At 47.4% G+C, this 21412-nt stretch overlaps 1 protein-coding gene across 2 annotated transcripts in view; it reads left to right on the top strand.

Moving 5' to 3' along the window:
* The window catches only part of MTOR (mechanistic target of rapamycin kinase), a 119298-nt gene extending 99684 nt beyond the window's left edge, over positions 1-19614 (top strand). The window contains exons 39-58 of one of the 2 annotated variants that reach the window (XM_057696292.1): positions 895-1146; positions 1809-1909; positions 2618-2714; positions 3378-3476; positions 3772-3894; positions 4086-4268; positions 4677-4811; positions 5032-5206; positions 6496-6631; positions 7239-7386; positions 8037-8159; positions 9289-9371; positions 10598-10670; positions 11498-11572; positions 11960-12095; positions 12763-12828; positions 15125-15205; positions 15483-15563; positions 17852-17957; positions 18654-19614. In XM_057696292.1, coding sequence (XP_057552275.1) covers positions 895-1146; positions 1809-1909; positions 2618-2714; positions 3378-3476; positions 3772-3894; positions 4086-4268; positions 4677-4811; positions 5032-5206; positions 6496-6631; positions 7239-7386; positions 8037-8159; positions 9289-9371; positions 10598-10670; positions 11498-11572; positions 11960-12095; positions 12763-12828; positions 15125-15205; positions 15483-15563; positions 17852-17957; positions 18654-18669 — 2289 coding nt within the window. In that variant the 3' untranslated portion in view covers positions 18670-19614. The remainder of the gene's footprint in view (positions 1-894; positions 1147-1808; positions 1910-2617; positions 2715-3377; positions 3477-3771; positions 3895-4085; positions 4269-4676; positions 4812-5031; positions 5207-6495; positions 6632-7238; positions 7387-8036; positions 8160-9288; positions 9372-10597; positions 10671-11497; positions 11573-11959; positions 12096-12762; positions 12829-15124; positions 15206-15482; positions 15564-17851; positions 17958-18653) is intronic. The other variant, XM_057696302.1, reaches the window with a different exon arrangement.
* Positions 19615-21412: the final 1798 nt, after the last annotated feature.

The raw sequence follows: 21412 nt of genomic DNA, 5'->3' as shown, positions 1-21412 counted from the left end.
CAGGTGTGCGGGATGAATGATGACGGAGAGTCACCCTCCTTGGTGGTCCTATGCTCTCATTGTGTCCCCTTCCCCACTGTCCTCTGGCCTGGTTAAGACCTTCACCCTCACTCCCTGAGCCTCTACTCTCTTAAATAATCTATTTTATATCTGCTGCCGAAGGAATCTTTGAAACCTAGCTTTTAACCCATCTTTAAAAGCTGTTTCCTGCAGAATGAGATGGGACGTCCTTGGCCTCACACACCAGCCCCTCCATGGTCTGAGCCTGCTGCTCTGCTAGGCTTCCCCTCACTGCTCTCTCGCGTGTGCCCTCAGCTTCAGTCTCAGCTGTTTGTTTGCTTCCTGTGAATTGTGCTGTGCTTGCCCACTCTGCATCTGTGTCCCTGTTCTTCCACTGCCAGGACATCCTCACTGCTGCCCTCTTGTGCCCTCCTTGCCCGTCTAAGGCTGCTGAAGACCGACCCCAAGTCCCTCCTCTGTGAAGCCTTCCCAGCCCATCCCTGGCGTTCCTGTTGTCTGTCTCTCGTTGCCTCAGTCACATCCTGCCTGTCTTTAGGTTTTTGAATGACCTCCCCTACTAGATTAGAAGGTCCCTGAGGCAAGTCCCATGGCTTGCTCCTCTTCCTGTGCCACCCTGCCCTGCCCACAGCACTCATCGCAGTCCCTGATACAGCAAATACACCACAAAAAGAATGAATCACATTGGATTAAGTAAAACGCCGCATTCCCAAGTGTTCCGTGAAATGAGGATTTGCTGTACTGAACACTGAGGAAAGGACAGCGCGCGCTCTTCCTCAGCTGCAGCCTCACGGCCCTCGAGGCCCTTGACGCCCGAGCCTCCTGCCCCTGCTGTTGTCACAGCCCCGGTGTCTGTCCTCTCACCCCCGCCTCCAGGCCTGGCATGCATGGGCAGTGATGAACTTTGAGGCTGTGCTCCACTACAAACATCAGAACCAAGCCCGCGACGAGAAGAAGAAGCTGCGCCATGCCAGCGGGGCCAACATCACCAACGTGGCCACTGCCGCCACCACGGCGGCCACAGCCACCGCCACCGCCACCAGCACTGAGGGCAGCAACAGCGAGAGCGAGGCCGAGAGCACGGAGAACAGCCCTACCCCGTCTCCTCTGCAGAAGAAGGTCACTGAGGTACCCTTCCTTCCTCCCCATCAAGGACTGACCCAGGAGCCAGGTGCTCTGAAGGATGGAGGCTTCTAGGAGCCCGAGGCTCTACTCTGAAGCTCCGGGTGAAGCTAGGAAATGTGGCTTGCCATCCAGCATTGCTCGAGACAGTACTTTTGTATATATATTTGCATTTGGGGAGCTGACGTAGCCCCTGTGCTGAAGAATGAGGTCCTTGTCATGCTGCCCACGTGACTGAGCTCATTCTCCTAACGCCCTGCACCTGTGTGGGGGCGGCCTGCACATCTTCGGGCCCACTCTGAGCACAGAGCCCCGCAGAATCCACCCTCTGTCTTTTTGTCTCCCCTTCCGACTCCCCGAGGCGGTCAGTTCAGAGCCTGGGGCAGCTGACAAGCCCAGAGATGAGCATGTTCAGGGCCTTAGCCCCACATCCTCGCCACCCCATTCAGAAAGCTGCCGTTAGCCCAAGTTGATAGCGGTCATGGCAGCGTTGCCATTGCTGGGTGCTTGCTGGGTGCCAGGTGCTGATCTAAAGGCTTTTTATATATGAAAAACTTAATCCTTGTAACCACTCTTTGAAGTGGATACCATTTCCTGTGCCTTTATGCCCATTTTACAGATGAGAAAGCTGGGGCAAGAGTGTCACTAACACACGTGTGTTCCAACAGGATTTGTCTAAAACCCTCTTGTTGTACACCGTCCCTGCTGTCCAGGGCTTCTTCCGTTCCATCTCTTTATCACGAGGCAACAACCTCCAGGACACGCTCAGGTATCAGGGAAGGGAAGGGAAGCACTGGTGGGCCATGTCAATGGCGGGTCACAGAAGTCACACATAAAGTCCTCTTTCCCTCCCCAACCCAATGAGTACGTCCCAGAGTCGCAGCTGACTGGGCCCTACATGTGTGAAATCTGTACGAGTGAAATCTGCAAAGAGTAGGCAGCAGTGGCCCAAGGACACTCCGTGTGTGGCTTGTTATGTAGGAAGAAGAAAGCCAGCTGTTTCTCACAATATCGCTGAAATTCCTTCAGCTTTTGGAGGCGACTCTGAGAGGCCTAAACAAAAGGCACAGGCCAGCCAGTCCAGATACTCTAGTTGACCAGCCCTCCCGCGTCTGGGGGTCTCCACTGGCTAAGTGCCAGGTTTCCGGGTTGCTGCTGTGCTACAGGCAACTCTTTCTACATATGCAAACCTCATCCGTGGGCTCATCTATTAGATTTATGAGCTAATGCCATGGTGATTCCTCTGTGTTATCTGGAACGAAATAATCATTCACTTGAGATGACCTTCCTGTGTTCAGTCGAGCACTGCTGGCCATCCCCACCCACCCGCTCCCAAGTGGTCCTGAAACCAAACACATTGGAAAGCCACTGATTTGGGACCTTGCCAGTTCTTCTCTTCTCTAGAGTCTTAAAGATGAAAAAACAGACAAAAGCTGGTAAATTAAATTTTCCCCTACTTTTACTTTTTCTTTTCCAGAGTCCTCACCTTATGGTTTGATTATGGTCACTGGCCAGATGTAAACGAAGCCTTAGTGGAAGGGGTGAAAGCAATCCAGATTGACACTTGGTTACAGGTGAGGACACTTGGTTACAGGTGATGCTACTTGGTTCCAGGTGAGGACACTTGGTTCCAGGTAAGGACACTTGGTTCCAGGTGAGGACACTTGGTTACAGGTAGGGGACTTGGTTACAGCTGAGGACACTTGGTTACAGGTGGGATACTTGGTTATAGGTGAGGACACTTGGTTACAGGTGGAGTACTTGGTTACAGGTGAGGACACTTGGTTACAGGTAGAAGTATTTGGTTACAGGGAGGGGTACTTGGTTCTAGGTGAGGACACTTGGTTCCAGGTGAGGACACTTGGTTCCAGGTAGGAGTACTCGGTTACAGGTGAGGACACTTGGTTACAGGTAGGGGTACTTGGTTACAGGTGAGGACACTTGGTTATAGCTGAGGATGGGTCAGATACCGCTCCTCGTCTGTCTCCTCTTGGAATCGTGCGCTGTTGGAAGTAGCAAGGAAGCATGTGCTGTACAGTGGTGAGAAAGTAGGGATCGACCCCAAGATCAAGACTTCACATTTTCTTCAGTTCCTTTTAGAGACTGAAAAGAATGAACCATTTCCAAGCCCAACAGCGTCTACCAAACAGGTTACAAGAGCTGTTCGTGGCTCGGAAGAATAACTGGTGGTGTTTTCACCTCTCGTGTGCCACATACTGTGTCTTTCTGAATATCAGGTGATACCTCAGCTCATTGCGAGAATTGACACGCCGAGGCCCTTGGTGGGACGTCTCATTCACCAGCTTCTCACAGACATTGGTCGGTACCACCCCCAGGTACGTGGCAACCCGGGGCGGTTTCTCTTTTAACTGCTGACCTTGTGATTTGGTGGTCAGCCTTTCCTAAAGCTGCTCTAGAGACACGAGTGCAACTGGGAGCCAAGCGTCCTGTCATGCCCCCGGGAGGGTCTGCCCAGCCGGCAGGCTCCGGGGCCCAGGGGCCGCCTGGAAAAGAAAGAATTCCCGCCAAGTCGTATAGCCTCGGCCTGGTAGTCGGAGGAGTGTCAGGGTCATACTCTTGTCATCCTCCTTTCACACGAGTTTGCAAACGTTCCTTCTGTATTTGCTTCAGGCCCTCATCTACCCGCTGACAGTGGCTTCTAAGTCTACCACCACAGCCCGTCACAACGCGGCCAACAAGATTCTGAAGAACATGTGCGAGCACAGTAACACCTTGGTGCAGCAGGCCATGATGGTGAGTCAGGGCGGCGGGTTTCACGGCCTCTGGCCACCGAGCAGAGGTCTTGAGTGAGGTTGTCGTTCTTCCTCATGACCGGGCTGCGTACTCCCTCTGGCTGCCGGAAGGAGTGCCTGCTGTTTCTCCGAGACAGGCTTTTCTGAGCTTAGCTTATCCTCGGTTCTTCCCTCCTCCCCTTTCTGATCCAGGTGAGTGAGGAGCTGATCCGAGTGGCCATCCTCTGGCACGAGATGTGGCATGAAGGCCTGGAAGAAGCATCTCGCTTGTACTTTGGGGAGAGGAATGTGAAAGGCATGTTCGAGGTGCTGGAGCCCCTGCATGCCATGATGGAGCGGGGACCCCAGACTCTGAAGGAAACGTCCTTTAACCAGGTATGGAATAAAAAAGCATGAACTGACGGGACCCCGAAGCCTTCTGCAGAATCCTTTCCCTCTAACCTTTCTACTGACTTGAATAAAATGTATTCTGATGGAGGGAGGTCATAGGATATAAAACACCAGAAATGTGTCACTAAGTTATAAGAACCCTCCCGAAACTTAAACTGGAAGGCTGTGAGACTCCTCACAAGGCCATCTCGTCTTGCTTCCAACCTTACTCTACCTGAGCAGCCATCCTGAGGGTGGGACTCAGGAGCTGAAATACTGCCGAGCTTCCCTGCCCAGCGATCCAGGCCAGAGCTTTCCGGCCCCAGGAGCTCTGCTGTCTGCTTGGGGGCCTAGCCTTGTGGCTCAGTCAACACAAAATGACAACTTGCAGATCTCCCCTGCGTTGCCCCCCAGGCGTATGGTCGAGATTTAATGGAGGCCCAAGAGTGGTGCAGGAAGTACATGAAATCAGGGAATGTCAAGGACCTCACCCAAGCCTGGGACCTCTACTACCACGTGTTCAGACGAATCTCAAAGCAGCTGCCGCAGGTAGGATCTTGAGCTTCTAGCGGGGCTCGTGGTCAGTATAGTCCTTTCTGTTTTACTGCCTGTGACCAGTCTAACACTAACCCCCCAGCGCCCGGTTCCCCTTCTCCCTGCAGACTTCGGGACAAGACATCGCTATTAGCAACCCATTGAAAGATACTTAAATGGCATTTAAATTCCTCCCTGGAGGCAGAAAACTAAACCCTGTGGTAATTATTCCCAGCTCACATCCTTGGAACTGCAGTATGTGTCCCCAAAACTTCTGATGTGCCGGGACCTGGAATTGGCTGTGCCGGGAACATATGACCCCAACCAGCCGATCATTCGCATCCAGTCCATCGCGCCGTCTCTGCAGGTCATCACATCCAAGCAGAGGCCCCGGAAGTTGACGCTTATGGGTAAGGACCGTGCCGCGGTTCTGGCGCCTGTCTCCCTCCCACCCTGGCGGACGCCTCCCCTTCCTGAAACGACTGCTTGCTGTCCATACTACTAATCTCTCTTCCTTTTGTTGAGAGCCGAGTAGAGGAAAAATGGGTTTCTCCTCACTGCATCCTCCCTGGGCCTCCTAGTTGATTCATACAGTTGTGCTTCCTTAAGTGAAGCATAACGGCCCTGCCCCAGAATAGGCAGAAGGGAGCTGTGAAGGCCTGCATCGTGGAGGATGGGCGGGCGGGCACCTGTCGGGAACCGATGAGGCAGGAGAGAGGCCCCAGATGCAGGGGACAGGCCATGTCAAAGGAAGGGCACCGGGATTGAGTGTCCTTGTTTACTCTCCCGTTCTCTCTTAGTGGGAAATGCCATGTAGGGTGAGTGGCCTGAAGTAGGACTCAGTTCTGACAGTGAGGTTTGTTACCGCGGAGGGTGGTTCGGGAGGCCTGAGTGCTCTGCTGGCACTCCGGGTTCTCTTACCTTTAACAGTGCTCATGTCTTCTTAAACAGTGATTGTTCACCAGCACCAGCGAACGGTGGTCTACAGGTGATTGTCTCTAGGTGGGGTGGCCTTTCTAATCCTCACACGTGTGTCAGTCAGCTCTCAGCAGCATCCGATTAAAGAGACTTCACCCAAGGACTGTTCTCGGAGGTGTGGCTGAGTTGAGAGAGCCAGTAGTGCCAAGTTATGACTCACCCCCACCCTCCAGCCTGGAGAGGGCACAGAGCCCGGCAAGGGCTGTAACCTGGAAGGAGAGGCCGACCCCCAGAAAGCCATGGCCCAGACAGAGGGAGGGAGCTACTTCTAGAATCGTAGCCTGGTCACTTGTCAGGGGCAAATACCCTGACCTCGCCTTTTCCCACCCTCTGACCTCCTTCCAGTGCCCCCACTGGCCGAGCACACAGGGGAGCCCAAGGGGTGCAGTCTCTAGGGGTCAGGCTTCTCGGATCAGAGCAGGGCGGGGGGGGGGGGGGGTTGGGGAGGGGACATGTACCATTTCTGTGCTGACTTGTTCCTGGCCCTCGAAGATAGAGCTTTTTAAAAATTTTACTTACTGTTGATTTGAACAGCGTCATTGGGGAACCATCAAAAGGAGGGCCGTTCTTTTCATCCACTCTAGGGAGTGTTTCTTGTTTACAGGGACAGTGTGACTGGGTACGGTATATGTCCACAGACCTGTGAGTGCAGTGGTGGCCCACCGGCCAACAGGGTTGAGACGCTCTGATCCTCGCTGACTGCTCCCCCCATTCCTTACAGGCAGCAATGGGCACGAGTTTGTCTTCCTCCTGAAGGGCCATGAAGACCTGCGGCAGGACGAGCGAGTGATGCAGCTCTTCGGCCTGGTCAACACCCTTCTGGCCAATGACCCAACGTCTCTTCGGAAAAACCTCAGGTATTCAGGATGCCGTGAAAACGGCACTGATTTGAGAAATCTTCTAGTTATTTCTCACAGCTATCCAGATAGTCACGTACCTTTGACAAATAAATATGTACCTGACAGGAGGTCATCAGTAGCCAAGGTGTCAAAGAGAAAAATTCTCCTTGTTTTTAGAGTATCCTCAGGGGAAATGCCTTTGATAACCTCCAAAGGATTCAGAAAGGAAGCCTTCGTGGCCTTTAGACTGGAGATTCCACAAGTGTGGTGTGTTCTACCCTTTATGGGATGACAGCCCCGGCAAGCCCTTCCTGTTCTCAGTCTTCTCTTACTCGTCTTTCTGCTAAGAACATAGATGTTAAGTGGGGAGGTTATTTTAGGCTTAGAAATAATCACGGGATTGTTCCCCCCAAGCAGTGAGTTTGTTAGGCAGGTTGGGAAGGCTGATGGCACTTTGGTACCATCAGCCCCCTGACTCTGTGTGATGCTCTATCCTTTACAAAATGTCCCTCATCACACAGCCCTGTGCTGGCGGGTTCATTAAAACCAGTTTGCGTGTGCCGTGAGTGGATCAGAGGTCTACTCTGTTTTCTGCTCCATGACCCTGCTTCCTTGTGGGTTTTAGCATCCAGAGATACGCTGTCATTCCTTTGTCAACCAACTCGGGCCTCATTGGTTGGGTGCCCCACTGTGACACGCTGCACGCCCTCATCCGGGACTACAGGGAGAAAAAGAAGATCCTTCTCAACATCGAGCACCGCATCATGCTGCGGGTACGTGGCGAGGCTGCGGGTACGTGGCCAAGCTGCGGGTACGTGGCCAGGCTGTGGGTACATGGCCAGGCTGCTGGGCTGACCCTTTAACGTCTCACAAGTCAGGGAATCTGTACAAAGCTGCTTTTCTCATTCTCCTGTACATGTCCATCACTGGAAAATCAGCTATTGATGAAGGATTAATGACGTGAGTCCTTAAGCAGATAACCTTCTCTAAGAAACAGAGGACCCTAAAGCCCAGAAATTAGGTGTCCGTCACCCTCCGTGAGACCAGACAGGATTGTTTGTCAGGCAGCACATGTCTGCTGAGCACTGATAATGTGTACAGAGCGCTGACTGGCCGTAGGGGGAGGTACTGTCCAGTCGGTGTGTGAGTGAGAAGAACAAGACTTGTTTGTCACCCAAACCTTGAAGCTTCCGGTGCTTGCGTTCACACCAGCAGGCTGGTGCTGAGCCAAGGCTCGTCTTACTCTTGTGCCCTGGTGCTTCCTGCAGTTAGAGTGGCCGCTGCTTTTCTTTGTTTCCCTTCTCCTCATGGCAGCAGTGGTGATGCCAGAACCCAGCTCTGCCAGGCCGCAGAGCCTCACTTCTCCCCGTGTGCGGACGGCCTGCCCCGGGCAACTCCCTCACAAGGCTTGTGTCCCGTGCAGATGGCTCCGGACTACGACCACCTGACTCTGATGCAGAAGGTGGAGGTGTTTGAGCACGCTGTCAACAATACGGCCGGGGACGACCTGGCCAAGCTGCTGTGGCTCAAGAGCCCCAGTTCCGAGGTATGGCACCCACCCACTCCCGCCGGCTCGCGCCGCTGCCCTTTGGCTTTCTCGTGTGGTTGTGCGCACCCGGTGGCCACATCTCTGCAATGAGCAGCTGTGGATGAGGTGCCGTCTCTTAGAGCAGAAGCTGAATGGGTGGGCCACACAGTCTAGCAGAAGTTAGTAGTTTCAAGTGTCAACCGTGGCTTACGATAGGATTTTATTAAGGCTGTTAAATCTTTTTCATATAGATTATGAATTTTCTATTTATTTGGTGTTTCAATTTTGTTAATAGTATGTTTCTTGCTTTGAAATTTTTGTTTTGTTTTGGGTTTGATGTACATTTTTAAATGTTAGAAGTTAATAGATTTTTAATCCTTTTCTTTAAATTTTCTACCTTTGGCTTTATATTTAGAAAGTCTCTCTCCACCTCAAGATTACATATCTTTTTACATATATTTTCTTATACTAATTATAAGATTTGTTTTTACATTTAAATCCTTAACCCAAGTTGGAATTTAAAGTTAGGGCATAAATTTTATTTTTTTTAAGATGATTAACCAAAATTTTAGTATTACCAAATAATCCATCCTTTCATCACTGTTTAGAAGAGTCAATTTTTATTATATACTAAATTTTTATGTGCCCTTGGATTTCTTTCTAGAATTTCTATTTCATTGATTTTTCTGCCTGTTTCTCCTCAAATATCCCACTGTTAATACACGTCTCTTCTCATTGGCTAATTACATATAACTTTTTTCCAGGTAAATTTTGAGATCACTTTATCAGGGTCCCCAAAGAAGTACCACTGAATTTTTATTGAAATTACATTACATGTATTAAATACTCTGGGAGGGTGTTAAACATCTTTTCAATCTTAAGTGGATATCCTTAAATGGATATTTTCCTGTACTCAAGTCTTTATATTTTTAAGCAGTTTAATTTTTTCATCTAAGTTCTGCACATTTCTAATTAAGTTTATTCTGAGCATAGTTTATTATTTTTGTAATTATGAATGTGACTTTTGTTCCCTTATACATCCTAACTGGTTATTGATGGATTCTAAGCAAACAACTGATTGGGGTTTAATTACGTAGAAACCAGTTCGTTTCCAGAGCCTCGGTTGACGTGTGCTCCTCTGTTCTAGGTGTGGTTTGATCGAAGAACCAATTATACTCGGTCTTTAGCGGTCATGTCCATGGTTGGGTATATTTTGGGCCTGGGTGATAGGTGAGTGAATTTGTTTCTTTGAGTCTACTTTCTCCATTGTAATTTTCTTGAATGGCTTCATTCTGTTTTCCCGTGAGATTTAGGACCATTTAGTAAATATTTGTATTTTGCACTTCAGGTGTGTTTTGCCACGTCAGCCTGATTAGTCCCTTATTTATTGTTCATGCCAACAGAACAACACCTCAAACCAGAGAAGAAAAACCATAGTTCAAGGGTACTGCTTTCGCCATAGGTTGGTTTATTGTATTAAAACCAGTTGATTTTATTGATTCAATAAACATTTATCAGTCACCACCATGCTGAGATAAATAACTCTATTTCTGTAATTGAAACCAACCAAAGTAGATCCTTCTGACATTTCTACATAATAAATTTCATCTAAATGTACTGACTGAAAAAGTAGTTTAGGAATGTTCAGAAATTTAAAACAAAACAAAACCAAAAAAAAAAAAAACTAGTATTCTGATGTCTACTATTCTTCTCCTGGGATCATGTCTCATGCAATTATTTGAGAGTGAAAAAATTTTATCCCACAGAAATAATAAATTCCTGTTTTTAAAAAACTTAGTAGAGGGACTTCCCAGGTGGTCCAGTGGTTAAGACTCTGCACTCCTAATGCGGGGGCACAGGTTTGGTCCCATATGCTACCCAGTGCAGCCAAAAAAAAAAAAAAAAAACTAAGTAGAATACCTGTTGACAAAAGCCAGATGATCCTGCCTGGTTCGGCTCAGGGGCTCAGGGAGATGAGACCCTATGATGGGTGCCGAGTAGCGAAGATAGAGCCTTGTCACTCTGAGATGCCAGCACTGCCAGAAACCTTTTATCCTATGACCAAAGACCTCGGGAAAGCAAATTGTCTTGGTATCATGGGGCTACTTGTGATTCACACAGTATAAATTCTCATTTGAGCCCTAGAGCAGGGTCGGCAAACTTTTTCTGAAAAGGGCCAGATAATGAAAAGTTTTAGGCTTCACTGGCCATATGATCTCCGTCCCAACTACTCATCTCTGCTGCTGCAGCAGAAAAGCAGCCTGAAACAATATATAAACAAATGAATGCAGCTCTGTTCCAGTAAAACTGTATCTGCAAATGTTGGAGGGGAGCTGCTAGATTTGGCCTGAGGGCTGTAGTTTGCCAATCCCTGGCCTAGTGTCTCACAGACGTGGGGATTTGTTCAGCTGTGCTGCTCTCCTGACCCCTCCTGGTCTCTCTTCTGTTTCTCAAAGACACCCATCCAACCTGATGCTGGACCGGCTGAGCGGGAAGATCCTGCACATTGACTTTGGGGACTGCTTTGAGGTAAACACACGCTCCAGATCACCATGTAACCTCTCTTTCCCAGATAACCACTTTCCACCCGCCTCCAACCACTTAGGCAAACTGAAGCCCAAAATGCAGTATCATCACCCCCGCCTCTCCTGTCAACGTGATAGAAAATCAGTCTAATGAATGAAATCCACGCTCTTTGATACTTGCTATAATTGGACTCGGGGTGGGAGAGGTGCATCACTGTTCACACACCCTCTTTTTCTTTTTCTTTTTTTTTTATTTTTTTGGATTTTTGTTTTGTTTTGGGGTTTTTTTTTTAATGAGGACCATGTTTAAAGTCTTTATTGACTTTGGTACAGTATTGCTTCTAGGTTTTTTTTTTATGTTTTGGTTTTTTGGCCAAGAGGCATGTGGGATCTTAGCTCCCCAACCAGAGATCAAACCTGAAACTCCCTGCATTGGAAGGTGAAGTCTTAACCACTGGACCACCAGGGAAATCCCCACACACCCTCTTTAAGTAGAGGAATCCCTCATCCTCAACACAGCCTGCTGGTCAAAGGCCTGGGTGTGACACACACTTTTCTTTTTCTTTTTTTTCTTTCTCTCTCTCCCCTCCCCCTCCACCCTCCCCCCAACCACCCCACCCCATGCTCTCTTGTTTATTTTTAGTTGTCTTTTCAGTCCCAGTGACAAGTCCTGTCATAAGTCCTGTCACTAAACTCAAGCTGCTTCCTTTCTGTGCTCTAATTGTAAAGTCAGTGCTGGTGTTGCAAAGGAAAGCCACCTGCCTGCACCTGGCTTCAGCTGAGGGAAATAGTCTAACCAGTGGACTTGGCTTTTCCCTTTTTTACCCTTAGGTTGCTATGACCAGGGAGAAATTCCCAGAGAAAATTCCATTTAGGCTAACGAGAATGTTGACCAATGCTATGGAGGTGAGTGGAGGTTGGTAATGAGCTGATTTGAAGTGGGACCAACACAGTCCCGACCCTCTCTGAGGACAGACTTCCTTCCTTCTTAGCTCTCCAGTTCCCCAAATGCCCGGGTTATTCTGTAGTTGTTTTCTGGTATTTTCCATTGTGTTAGAAAGGATCAATCTTTGACAGTCTTAACCAGCCTTTACTCCAGACCTTGTTTCATATGAATCACAGTCCTGACCTTTGCTCTGAAGATATTCCCAGCCTGGCCCATCAGTAATGGGCTCTGTCGTCTTCCTAAGTTTGCGGGTGACATGCCCTCTTGACTGCCTGACTTTTGGTTATAAGGCCTTCAGGGGCCAGTGTCGGTGACTTCTGTGGTGAATGGCTCTGGCCCGTCTGCAGGTCACGGGTCTGGATGGCAACTACAGAATCACGTGCCACACGGTGATGGAAGTGCTTCGGGAGCACAAGGACAGCGTCATGGCTGTGCTGGAAGCCTTTGTCTACGACCCCTTGCTGAACTGGAGGCTGATGGACAGTGAGTCTTAGCAAGCGCTTGGGAACTGTAGTCCACACCCTCCCAGAGTGGGAGTATCTGACGCATTCCATTTCACAATCCTGTTCCCCTTCAAGCACAGAGCCCAAGGCACAGTACTAGGCTACTGCATTATGTTTTCACAAAGCAGCTCTGGTGGCTGGAAATGAATTTCAAGTATTTTTATTAACTAAGACAGAAAACTCCAGTCATCAGTTTAGATACTAATTAAAATATTTTTCAAAGTAAATTAAGTACTCTAGTGATTTTTGTTTAGGTTTCATGTTGAGTAGTAGATGGAATTTTGACAGGAGATGCAAACAGTTGTGATATCTCAGCAACATCTGTCTGTTCTTTTTTCTTACCTCCTTAGGAGGTGTTTACTGATAAGAGGCATCTTCTCCACTGTGATTGTCATACTTTCACCTTGCTATCCAGTTTACTTACATTGTCTGAATCCAGCTCAGCCACATAAAGTGTCCCTCGGGATTGGATACCTGTGCTAACATCTACCCTTTTACTCCTGAGCAATACGTCTTTGGTTCTCTCTGAGGGGTTATAGCTTTAGGGAAAGTTATGTTTTTATGATTATAAGAAAATATATCAATCAATTTTTTTTCAAGTCAAAGTTTGAAGCACTTTTTAATCCTCCCTTTGTTTCTTTCCCTAGCAAATACCAAAGGCAACAAGCGATCACGAACAAGGACAGATTCCTACTCTGCTGGCCAGTCAGTAGGTGGGTACATCCTTTGCGGGGTTGCAGATTCTGTCCTTTTTTGTCCAGAGTGTTTCTAGAACAGGGTGAGCTTTGTCACTGCCTTTAGGAAGCATGACTTAAAATAGTAAGCACCTAATGTGTTTTTTATTTAATGCCTCTCAGGAAGGAGTGGGTACCTAAAGCTCAGAAATTTTGATCAAACTATCCAATCTTTATCTGTAAAAACACAGTTGAAAGTATGTCTGAATATTAGCCAGTGTTTAGCATGCCCTTTAATGGTATCTGGGTTGGGATAATTATTGGCTATATTACCTTAAGCCTAAAGCTTTGTTAATAGCTCAGAAATGGGAAGATGGAAGCAGTAGAAATGTACTCACACTGTTGCCTGAGGAGCTAGGAAACCACATGAAACATTGTTTCCAAGAATGTGGTCCACAGAACAGGGTTCCAAGAAGATAATGCCCTTCCAAGAGCCAGAACAGAGTCTGTGTAGTAAATGCTCTCAGACATCATTTTTGTTTTTTTTTTAAAGTGGCAGTTGGGTTTTTCCTTTTTTCTTTTTCTTTATAAATTTATTTATTTATTTATTGGCTACATTGGGTGTTGCTGCACACTGGCTTTCTCTAGTTGTGCTGAGTGGGGGCTACTCTTGATTGTGGTGCACGGGCTCCTCATTGCAGTGGCTTCTCTTGTTGTGGAGCATGGGCTCTAGGTGTGTGGGCTTCAGCAGTTGTGGCACACAGTCTCAATAGTTGTGGCTCATGGGCTCTAGCGTGCAGGCTCAATAGTTGTGGCACACAGGCTTATCTGCTCCGTGGCATGTGGGATCTTCCTGGAGCAGGGCTCAAACCAGTGTCCCCTGCACTGGCAGGCAGATTCTTAACCACTGCGCCACCTAGGAAGTCCCTCAGACGTCTTCAAGTAAAGCTGTTTAACTTTGTTTACCCTTCCCCTTTGCCCCCTACCTCCAGCCCAACCCTTTGACCCCTACATCTACACCCTACACAGTCACCCTTTGAGAAATACAGTTAGGGTATATAAAATAGTCTCTACAGATACGTACAGAACATTTGCAGCTAGTTACTTAGCTAAGCCAAATAGTGTTTAGAGGTACAAAAAGAATGTAACATACCGAGATTGCCCTGAAGAAGCGCACAGTCCCATTATGGAATTGCCCATAATATATATGAAGTAATAAAAAGAGAACAGTGCACAGCACAGTGTAGTCAGGTACCACATGGTTCGGTTGGGAACAGAGGAGTGGTGGGGCTTAGGAAGGAGGTGTCACTCTAAACTGCAGTGGTTAAGGGAGCTTGTGGGCTGGTGGAATGTAAGCTGAGCCTTGCTGGATGGAGGGAATCTGGATAAGTAGAAAGGAAGAGAGTGTTCTCGGCAGGAAACTGGGATCCTGGATTGCTGTCGTCTGTGAATAGCTTGCACTCTACCCTGGACCCCGTGTTAGGATGAGTGAATACCTGAATCACCTGGCCTCACCCAAAGTATGTGGTCCTTACTGGTCTAACTCTCTGGGTCCACCTCATTAATATGTTATTGGGTGACGCCCATGTGCGGCCTATGATGTGCAGAGGGCAATCAGGACTGCCTGTTCTGGTGGCACCGGAGGGTGGTGGACCTGGTTGTTTTTATGGGGCTTAAAAGTTAAGTTCCAGGGACTCATTAATAAAAGTATTATTATCACTAGCTTCAGTTTGAAGGCCTGCGGTGTCCAAGGGCAATGTGTAAATAACTTCGTATTTCTGATTCTAGACTCCTCTCCTGAAGCCCACAGTCAGTGGAGGGTGACCCTAAAGCCTGTAGACTTTTGCTCCCTGGAACTGATCTATACATTTCTCCAAGGAATAACATTTCAGTCATGTGTGTGACCCTTTGAAAGCTAGTTTTCTGTATGTTATTACCAGATTTTATCCAAACAGACAGATCTTGTTACCAGATCTTTGACTTGTGATGCTATTCTGTATGTCAGAACATTTTATTAATGCTGTGTATTTGCAAATTTATGCTTTGCAGATTTTAAAACTTCTTTTTTTTTTTTCTTTTTGGCTGCACCACATAGCTTGTGGGATCTCAGTTCCCTGGATGGTGAAGGCACCGAATCCTAAGCACTCAACCACCTGGGAACTCCATAAAAACTTTTAAATACATAAAAAGTAACATAACGCTTCCTTTCTCCTTGCCCCTCTGAGATAGGTAGGGCAGGTGTTAAAGGGAATATAGTACATGAAGAATTAAAGCTAACACCTTGAAATAGTGGCTTCTTGGTGGTTGAATTTTCTGCTGATTTTTTTTCTCCTAGAAATTTTGGATGGTGTGGAACTTGGGGAACCAGCGCATAAGAAAACGGGGACCACAGTGCCAGAATCTATTCATTCTTTCAGTAAGTCCAGCCTCTGAGGAATTGCACCAGTGACTAGCTCATTAAGAAAATAGCAGCTGTGTGAACCATGAGGAGGGTCAGTAAGAGGAAACAACAAAACTGCCTTTGAGCAGAAAAGATCCTGTGAATTTCTCATTATATTCTGAGGACAAAGATAGACAAAGAGGAAGAATTACTCAACACTTACAAAAGTGAATATTTGAGAAAAACAGGGGCGTTCACTGACCCTGTTGTGATGATCCACTCTTACTGTTATTTCTACTTTTGTGTTTTCCAGTTGGAGACGGTTTGGTGAAACCAGAGGCCCTAAATAAGAAAGCTATTCAAATTATTAACAGGGTTCGAGATAAGCTCACTGGTGAGTATGTGCATATGTGTTTACTTAAAAGGAACATAAAATCTCTTTGAGTGGGTGGTCGGCCTGGTTTCCAGTGGTGTTGGTGCCTAAACTTTGACCCTGTGCTGCTAACTGGAGTGTCCCTGAGGCCATCAGTTAAGGACCCTCTCTGAGTCTCTAATGACCAGAAAACTTCCTTTAAGTAATGTTGCTAATCTCATTTTAACTGTGAAGTTTAACAGTAAAGTTCTGTTGGGTCCCAAGTCAGCCAAATTTAGGACAAACTTTTTTATTATCGTGGCCTTGATCTGAGAGCAGATCTGACCACTAGTTTGTTGCCCATCTGTACTCAGATAGCTGTTGCGGAGTGGAGAGCATGGAAAGGCAGAAATGTGTACTTTTGAACAGAAGACATGTCACACTGACGAGGTGTGACATGGGGGTGGGAGGCAGGGAGGCCAAAGACCCCAGCTCCACCACTTCCCATGTGGCCCCCAGGCCTCTGTCTCTTCCTCTGGCTGGAAGACAAGAAGCCTCACTCAGAAGGCGCTGAGGATGAACTGAGACGTGGGAGGCCCAGCACTGAGCATAGGGCCTGGCACATAAGCTCTGTCATCAAGGCATGTTGATTTATTGAGCACCTACAAGTGCTAGATGCTGAAGAAACAGTGTTGGTAAAAAAGGCAGCTTCCCTGCCTTCGTGAGGCTTAGAATCTAGAGAGGAAAACTGTTGTGAGTGGAAGAGAGAGTCTGGGGCTGTGATGCCAATAACAGGGAATTTAAGTTCAGGAAAAGCTTCCCTCAGCAAACTACCCATGAGCTTAAAATCTGAAAGAGGAGTTGATTAGGGCAGATTGTTCCGAGTTAAGGAAACAGCATGTGCAAAGGCCCGGTGGTAGGAGGGAATATAGCAAGAAGAAAGGTCAGAAAGCCTGTCAAGTCTTGACTGCCCCAGAGAAACGTGGCAGGAGCACAGGACAAAATGTTCTGACTCTGAGTGGGCCAGGGCCAGATCTGCAGGACTTTTTATTTTTATCCTGTGTCTTGTGGGCAGTGGGAAGCCACTAAAGGGTTTTGGGGGGGGGGAGGGGGGCGGTGCTGGGCAAGTTTGCATTGTGAAATCCTGCCTGCTCTAGGAGCGGGTGGAGCAGGGGCTAGAGGGGAGGAAGCAGCTGTCAAGCAGCCATGCAGGCTTGACAGTTGATCGGACAAAGGTGGCAGCGGAGGTGGATTCAGGAGCCGTTCAGAAGGTAAAAGCCAAAGGATTGATGATGGGGCATGAGGGGTGGGGGGGCTCAAGGGTGGCTCTCAGTCTTTGGTGACCTTCTGAGAGCGCTAATGAGCCTGACAGCCAGACTAAAACAAGTGAAGAGAATGGGAAGTGAGAGAGAGTACTGAGGGAACGGAGAAAAGTTTCAGAACTCTCACAGAGTTTGGCTGTGCAGGGAGGAGAGATGACGAAGCCGGAGAAGGAGCAGTTGGATGAGAGGCTTTTTTCCCTTCAATAGGAGAGGAACATGTTTACAAAAAAGTGAGAACATAAGAGGGAGAGTTTGCAGACATGAGTGAGAGGCAGTATGGTCAATATTGTAAGACTCCCAAGAAAGCAGGAAGTGGTAGATCAAAGTGCAGGTGAACTTGGCCTTCCATGGGAGGAGGGACAGCTCTCTGGGGTAATGGGAAGGAAGAAGAAGGAGCCAGTACCTCGATCGCTGCCCGACACATCAGGGCTCCAAACGGTGTGTTAAGTGAGTCCGTTAACTCGTAGAGGAGGAGACGAGGGCACCCGCTGCAGGTGAGGAGCCAGAGGAGCGGTTTGGATATTCGAGGAGAGTAGAGGACTCGAGGTGGCCTTTGCGGAGGTGGGAAGGCACGTTGTCAGAGGAGTAGCACAGGCCAGCCGGGCAGCGCCGAGTGCCTGAGTGAGGCGGCAGATTATGAGTGTGTGAAGAAAGCAGGCGGCCCTGCAGGAGGAAAGGCTCGAAGGGGAAGCTAGAAGGATTGAAAAGACCCGGGTTCCTCGGCCACTTGCCCCGCTCGATGATTATGGAATAGAGGAAGCAATCTTCACAAGCCCATCGGCCAGGTCTCACCACCCTGAACTCAGCCGACGGTAGGACTTTACCTTCTGTAAACCAAGAGCCAGGCATGTATTAGGAGGAGACTGGTGTTTATCTAAGTCACGTGGAGGTGAATTTAAAATCCAGCTATTGTCCAGCCTTCATCTTCATGTATAAGGAGGGACTGATTGGGCTGCAGAGAGTTAACCGCAGGGGGCAGACTGGATGCTTTTGTTTCTCGTGTCCTAGGTCGGGACTTCTCTCATGATGAAACCTTGGATGTCCCAACACAAGTTGAGCTGCTCATCAAACAAGCAACATCCCATGAAAACCTCTGCCAGTGCTACATCGGCTGGTGAGCGGCTTGTCAAAGCACCTCTCTTCAGATAAGCAATCAGGACCCCACCCTGTGCCCCAAACCCAGAGTCACAAAAAAATGTTCAGGGACGTGGCAGGGGCAGTATCCATAAAGGGAAATCGTGTTTCAAATCTCTTTTTAATGTTTGTATTTGCCGTGTGTGCTCATTGTTCCAAAGAGGAGAAAATAGAGAAATATAGATATGTATTTGGAAGGCAAACGCCAAAATAAATTAAAATTACACTCTATATTCATTTGGAAGAATAGGTGAGGCCCCCTTATTTTGAGGGGGAGTGTTCTTTTTGGACTTTTGCTGTCAGTTCAGAGATATAGGAAGGACAAAGGAGAAGCAGCCAGAGCAGAGACAGAGAGAAGGAGGTGGAAAGACAAGCTTACCATCCAGGCTTGTAAGCTCAAGGACCACTCTGGAGTCTGCTTTGATTAATCGCCTGAGGCACGCTGGAAGGTAGAAACTTGAGAGAGAGGGTGACGGGGAGGCATCCTTCTGGGGCCGCCGCAGGCGTCAGCCCTGGACTGGAAATGATGAGCGTGTCCTGCACAATTAGTTGTGGGAGCTCTCAAGGAATGTCCCAGGGGTTGTCAGACCTTGCTGTTTCCACTTTCAATGTATCCGCGTAAAGCTTTGAAGAAGCCCAAATTATTAAAATATTCCTTTTCTCTCTGTCTTCTTAGGTGTCCTTTCTGGTAACTGGAGGCCCAGACGTGCCCACGGCATTTCTCTTGAGGCTTTTGTACTTTGGTATATGCCTCCACTAAACTGAAACCATGGTCAGAAAGTTCAGCTCTGTTAAATATTTTGAAATGTAAATGAAAAGAACTACTGTATATTAAAAGTTGGTTTGAACCAACTTTCTAGCTGCTGTTGAAGAACATATTGTCAGAAACACAAGGCTTGATTTGGTTCCCAGGACAGTAAACACAGTAAGACTCCAGAAGTCAAGCCATCGATTTTGGGGAACAGAAGATCCATAACTTTAGAAATACGGGTTTTGATTTACTCACAAAAGAACTAATAAGCATTTGCTGACAGGAGAATGGCCTCGTCGTTCCTCTCAACGTGGACACAGCAAACTCAGCGCAGTCACAGAGCCTCAGGTCGTGGAGGATACGGATCAGGGTTCCGGACTGTAAGGAAACGGGAGAAGCTGACTTCCCCACCTTCGCCCATCTCATTACCTCACTGGTCCATGGGCAGCAGCAACAGCCTTTGCAGGACGGGCTAAAATGGGTGGGAAAGGTCTGTCTTCTGCCTCACCTGCGATGTGGCGACGTACACACTTCAATCCAAGACCCGAGTCACTCGGAGGGGAGTCTCTTCAGATCACTGGGCGGCCTCAGCTGAGCAGATGCACAGAGGGGATCACAGCACAGTAGGAGGCCCACACCAGCCTCCCCAGCACGGTACTGGGATGTTCTCAGTGAGGTCTGAACACTGTTTCAAGCAAAGCCTTGGAATACAGGAATGCTGTCATGGAGGTGCTGACACAGAGAGGGAAAGTCTAGTACATGTTGGGAATTAGGGGCAAAAGAAATATTAAACTAAATGCACAAAGTATAAAGTGTAGCCATGTCTAGACACCGTGTTGTATCCGAATAATTTTGTGCCAATAAATGACATCAGAATTTTAAAAACGTGTACGAGTGGCTTTTTATTCCTACTTATTAGTTCATAAAGGAAGCAGTTATTCCTTCAACATTCATTAACACTGAGCGTCAGGACTACGCAGGACAAGGATCTACATGACGTGGTCTCTCTCCTCTCCTCGGTGTGTTCTTGGGCCAGATGAGGCAGAGCCAGCGTCTCGTAGGAGCAGGCTGATAAAGCCACCCGGCTCCATGGCAAGGAGAGCCACGTGCAGGGCACGAGGTGCTGATTCCACTGGCTGCACAGAAAGGGTCTTAAAGGAGGAATGGGAGTTTGTCAGATGAAGCAAGTGAGGACGTCCTCAGCAGAAAAGAGGAATGAAAGCACAATATTGTGCAAGAATGGCAAGTGTTAATTTGAACCATATTAGGTTGCAGATATTCAGCTGTTTTTTATACGTAAAACAGCAGTTTCACACACTTGGACCTCATAGTTCAGCATGTCTGGCTCAGTGGTCAGTGGAAAATAAAAGGAATAATAGGAAAAAGAATAATAGGGATGAAAAGGAGGCTAGAAAGTAGATCCAGGCCAGACTGGCCTGCCTCACAGTTTAGCAGCCAGGAATTTGAACCTGATGCTATGGACAACGTGGAGGGAACCACGCAAAGTTTACAGCAGAGAAGCAGGATCTGAGTAGTGTTTTTAAGAGACACCGGTATCAAACAGGGGTAAGAAAATATGTAAGAAATTTAAGAAATTGTTGAGAGATGAAGAAAATTGTAATTTGCATCACACAAACACAAGTTCTAGCAAGACAAACAACTACATGAAAATGCCCAGCTGACCAGTGTTTTCAGTGCTGCATTGCTCAGGTACTACCTAAGAGTGTGAAAAACTCAGGACTCTCTTGAATGTGATAAAGTTGCCATCTAAAATTTTTATCACACATTAAATAGACCAAAATTAGATGATCTGTTGCATTGTAAATATATTTTAAAATAAAAATACTACATCACATACCTGTATGTACCAATGGAATCTAATCCTGGCAATGTGGCATCTAATATTGTCTTTTAAAAACAAATGAGAAAATAGTAGGGAAAAAAAAGAGAGACACTGGTATCAAACAGGTGGGAAGAAAATTAAAAGCTGCGAGGCCTAGTAAAACTGCTGCAATAATGGAGAGGAGAGAACCTGAATGGAGCTGGCAAGTACTAGGTACAGATTCCTCTAAAGAGAAAGCATGCCTACAGAGTTCTTCCAAAGAATACTGTTTTTAGTTGTTGAACTGAATTTCTTTTTCTAAATTCCTGTGGGCCACAGCTACCCAGTAAAAAATACTGAATCATTATAAAAGCTATTAAAAGAACTTGTAAAATGGACCAAGAGATTATACTAAGTGAAGTAAGTCAGAAAAAGACAAATACCATATGATGTCACTTATATGTGGAATCTGAAATACAACACAGGGATTTCCCTGGTGGTCCAGTGGGTAAGACTCCACGCTCCCAATGCAGGGCGCCCGGGTTCCATCCCTGGTCAGGGAACTAGATCCTGCATGCCGCAACTGAGTCCACATGCCTCAGTGAAGTTCCCGCGTGCCGCAACTAAGATCTGGCACAGCCAAAAATAAGTAACTAAATAACTTTTTTTAAAATAAAGCAAAATAAAATACAACACAAATGAACCTATCTACAAAATAGACACAGACTCACAGACTTGTTTGCCAAGCGGGAAAAGAGGTGGGGGAGAGAAGGATTGGGAGTTTGGGACTAACAGATGCAAACTATTATATATAGAATGGATAAATGAGGTCCTACTGTAGAGCACAGGGAACTATATTCAA

This window comes from Hippopotamus amphibius, chromosome 1 (assembly GCF_030028045.1).
Source record: "Hippopotamus amphibius kiboko isolate mHipAmp2 chromosome 1, mHipAmp2.hap2, whole genome shotgun sequence".
Lineage (NCBI taxonomy): Eukaryota > Metazoa > Chordata > Mammalia > Artiodactyla > Hippopotamidae > Hippopotamus > Hippopotamus amphibius.
This window is presented reverse-complemented; position numbering and strand designations above follow the sequence as displayed.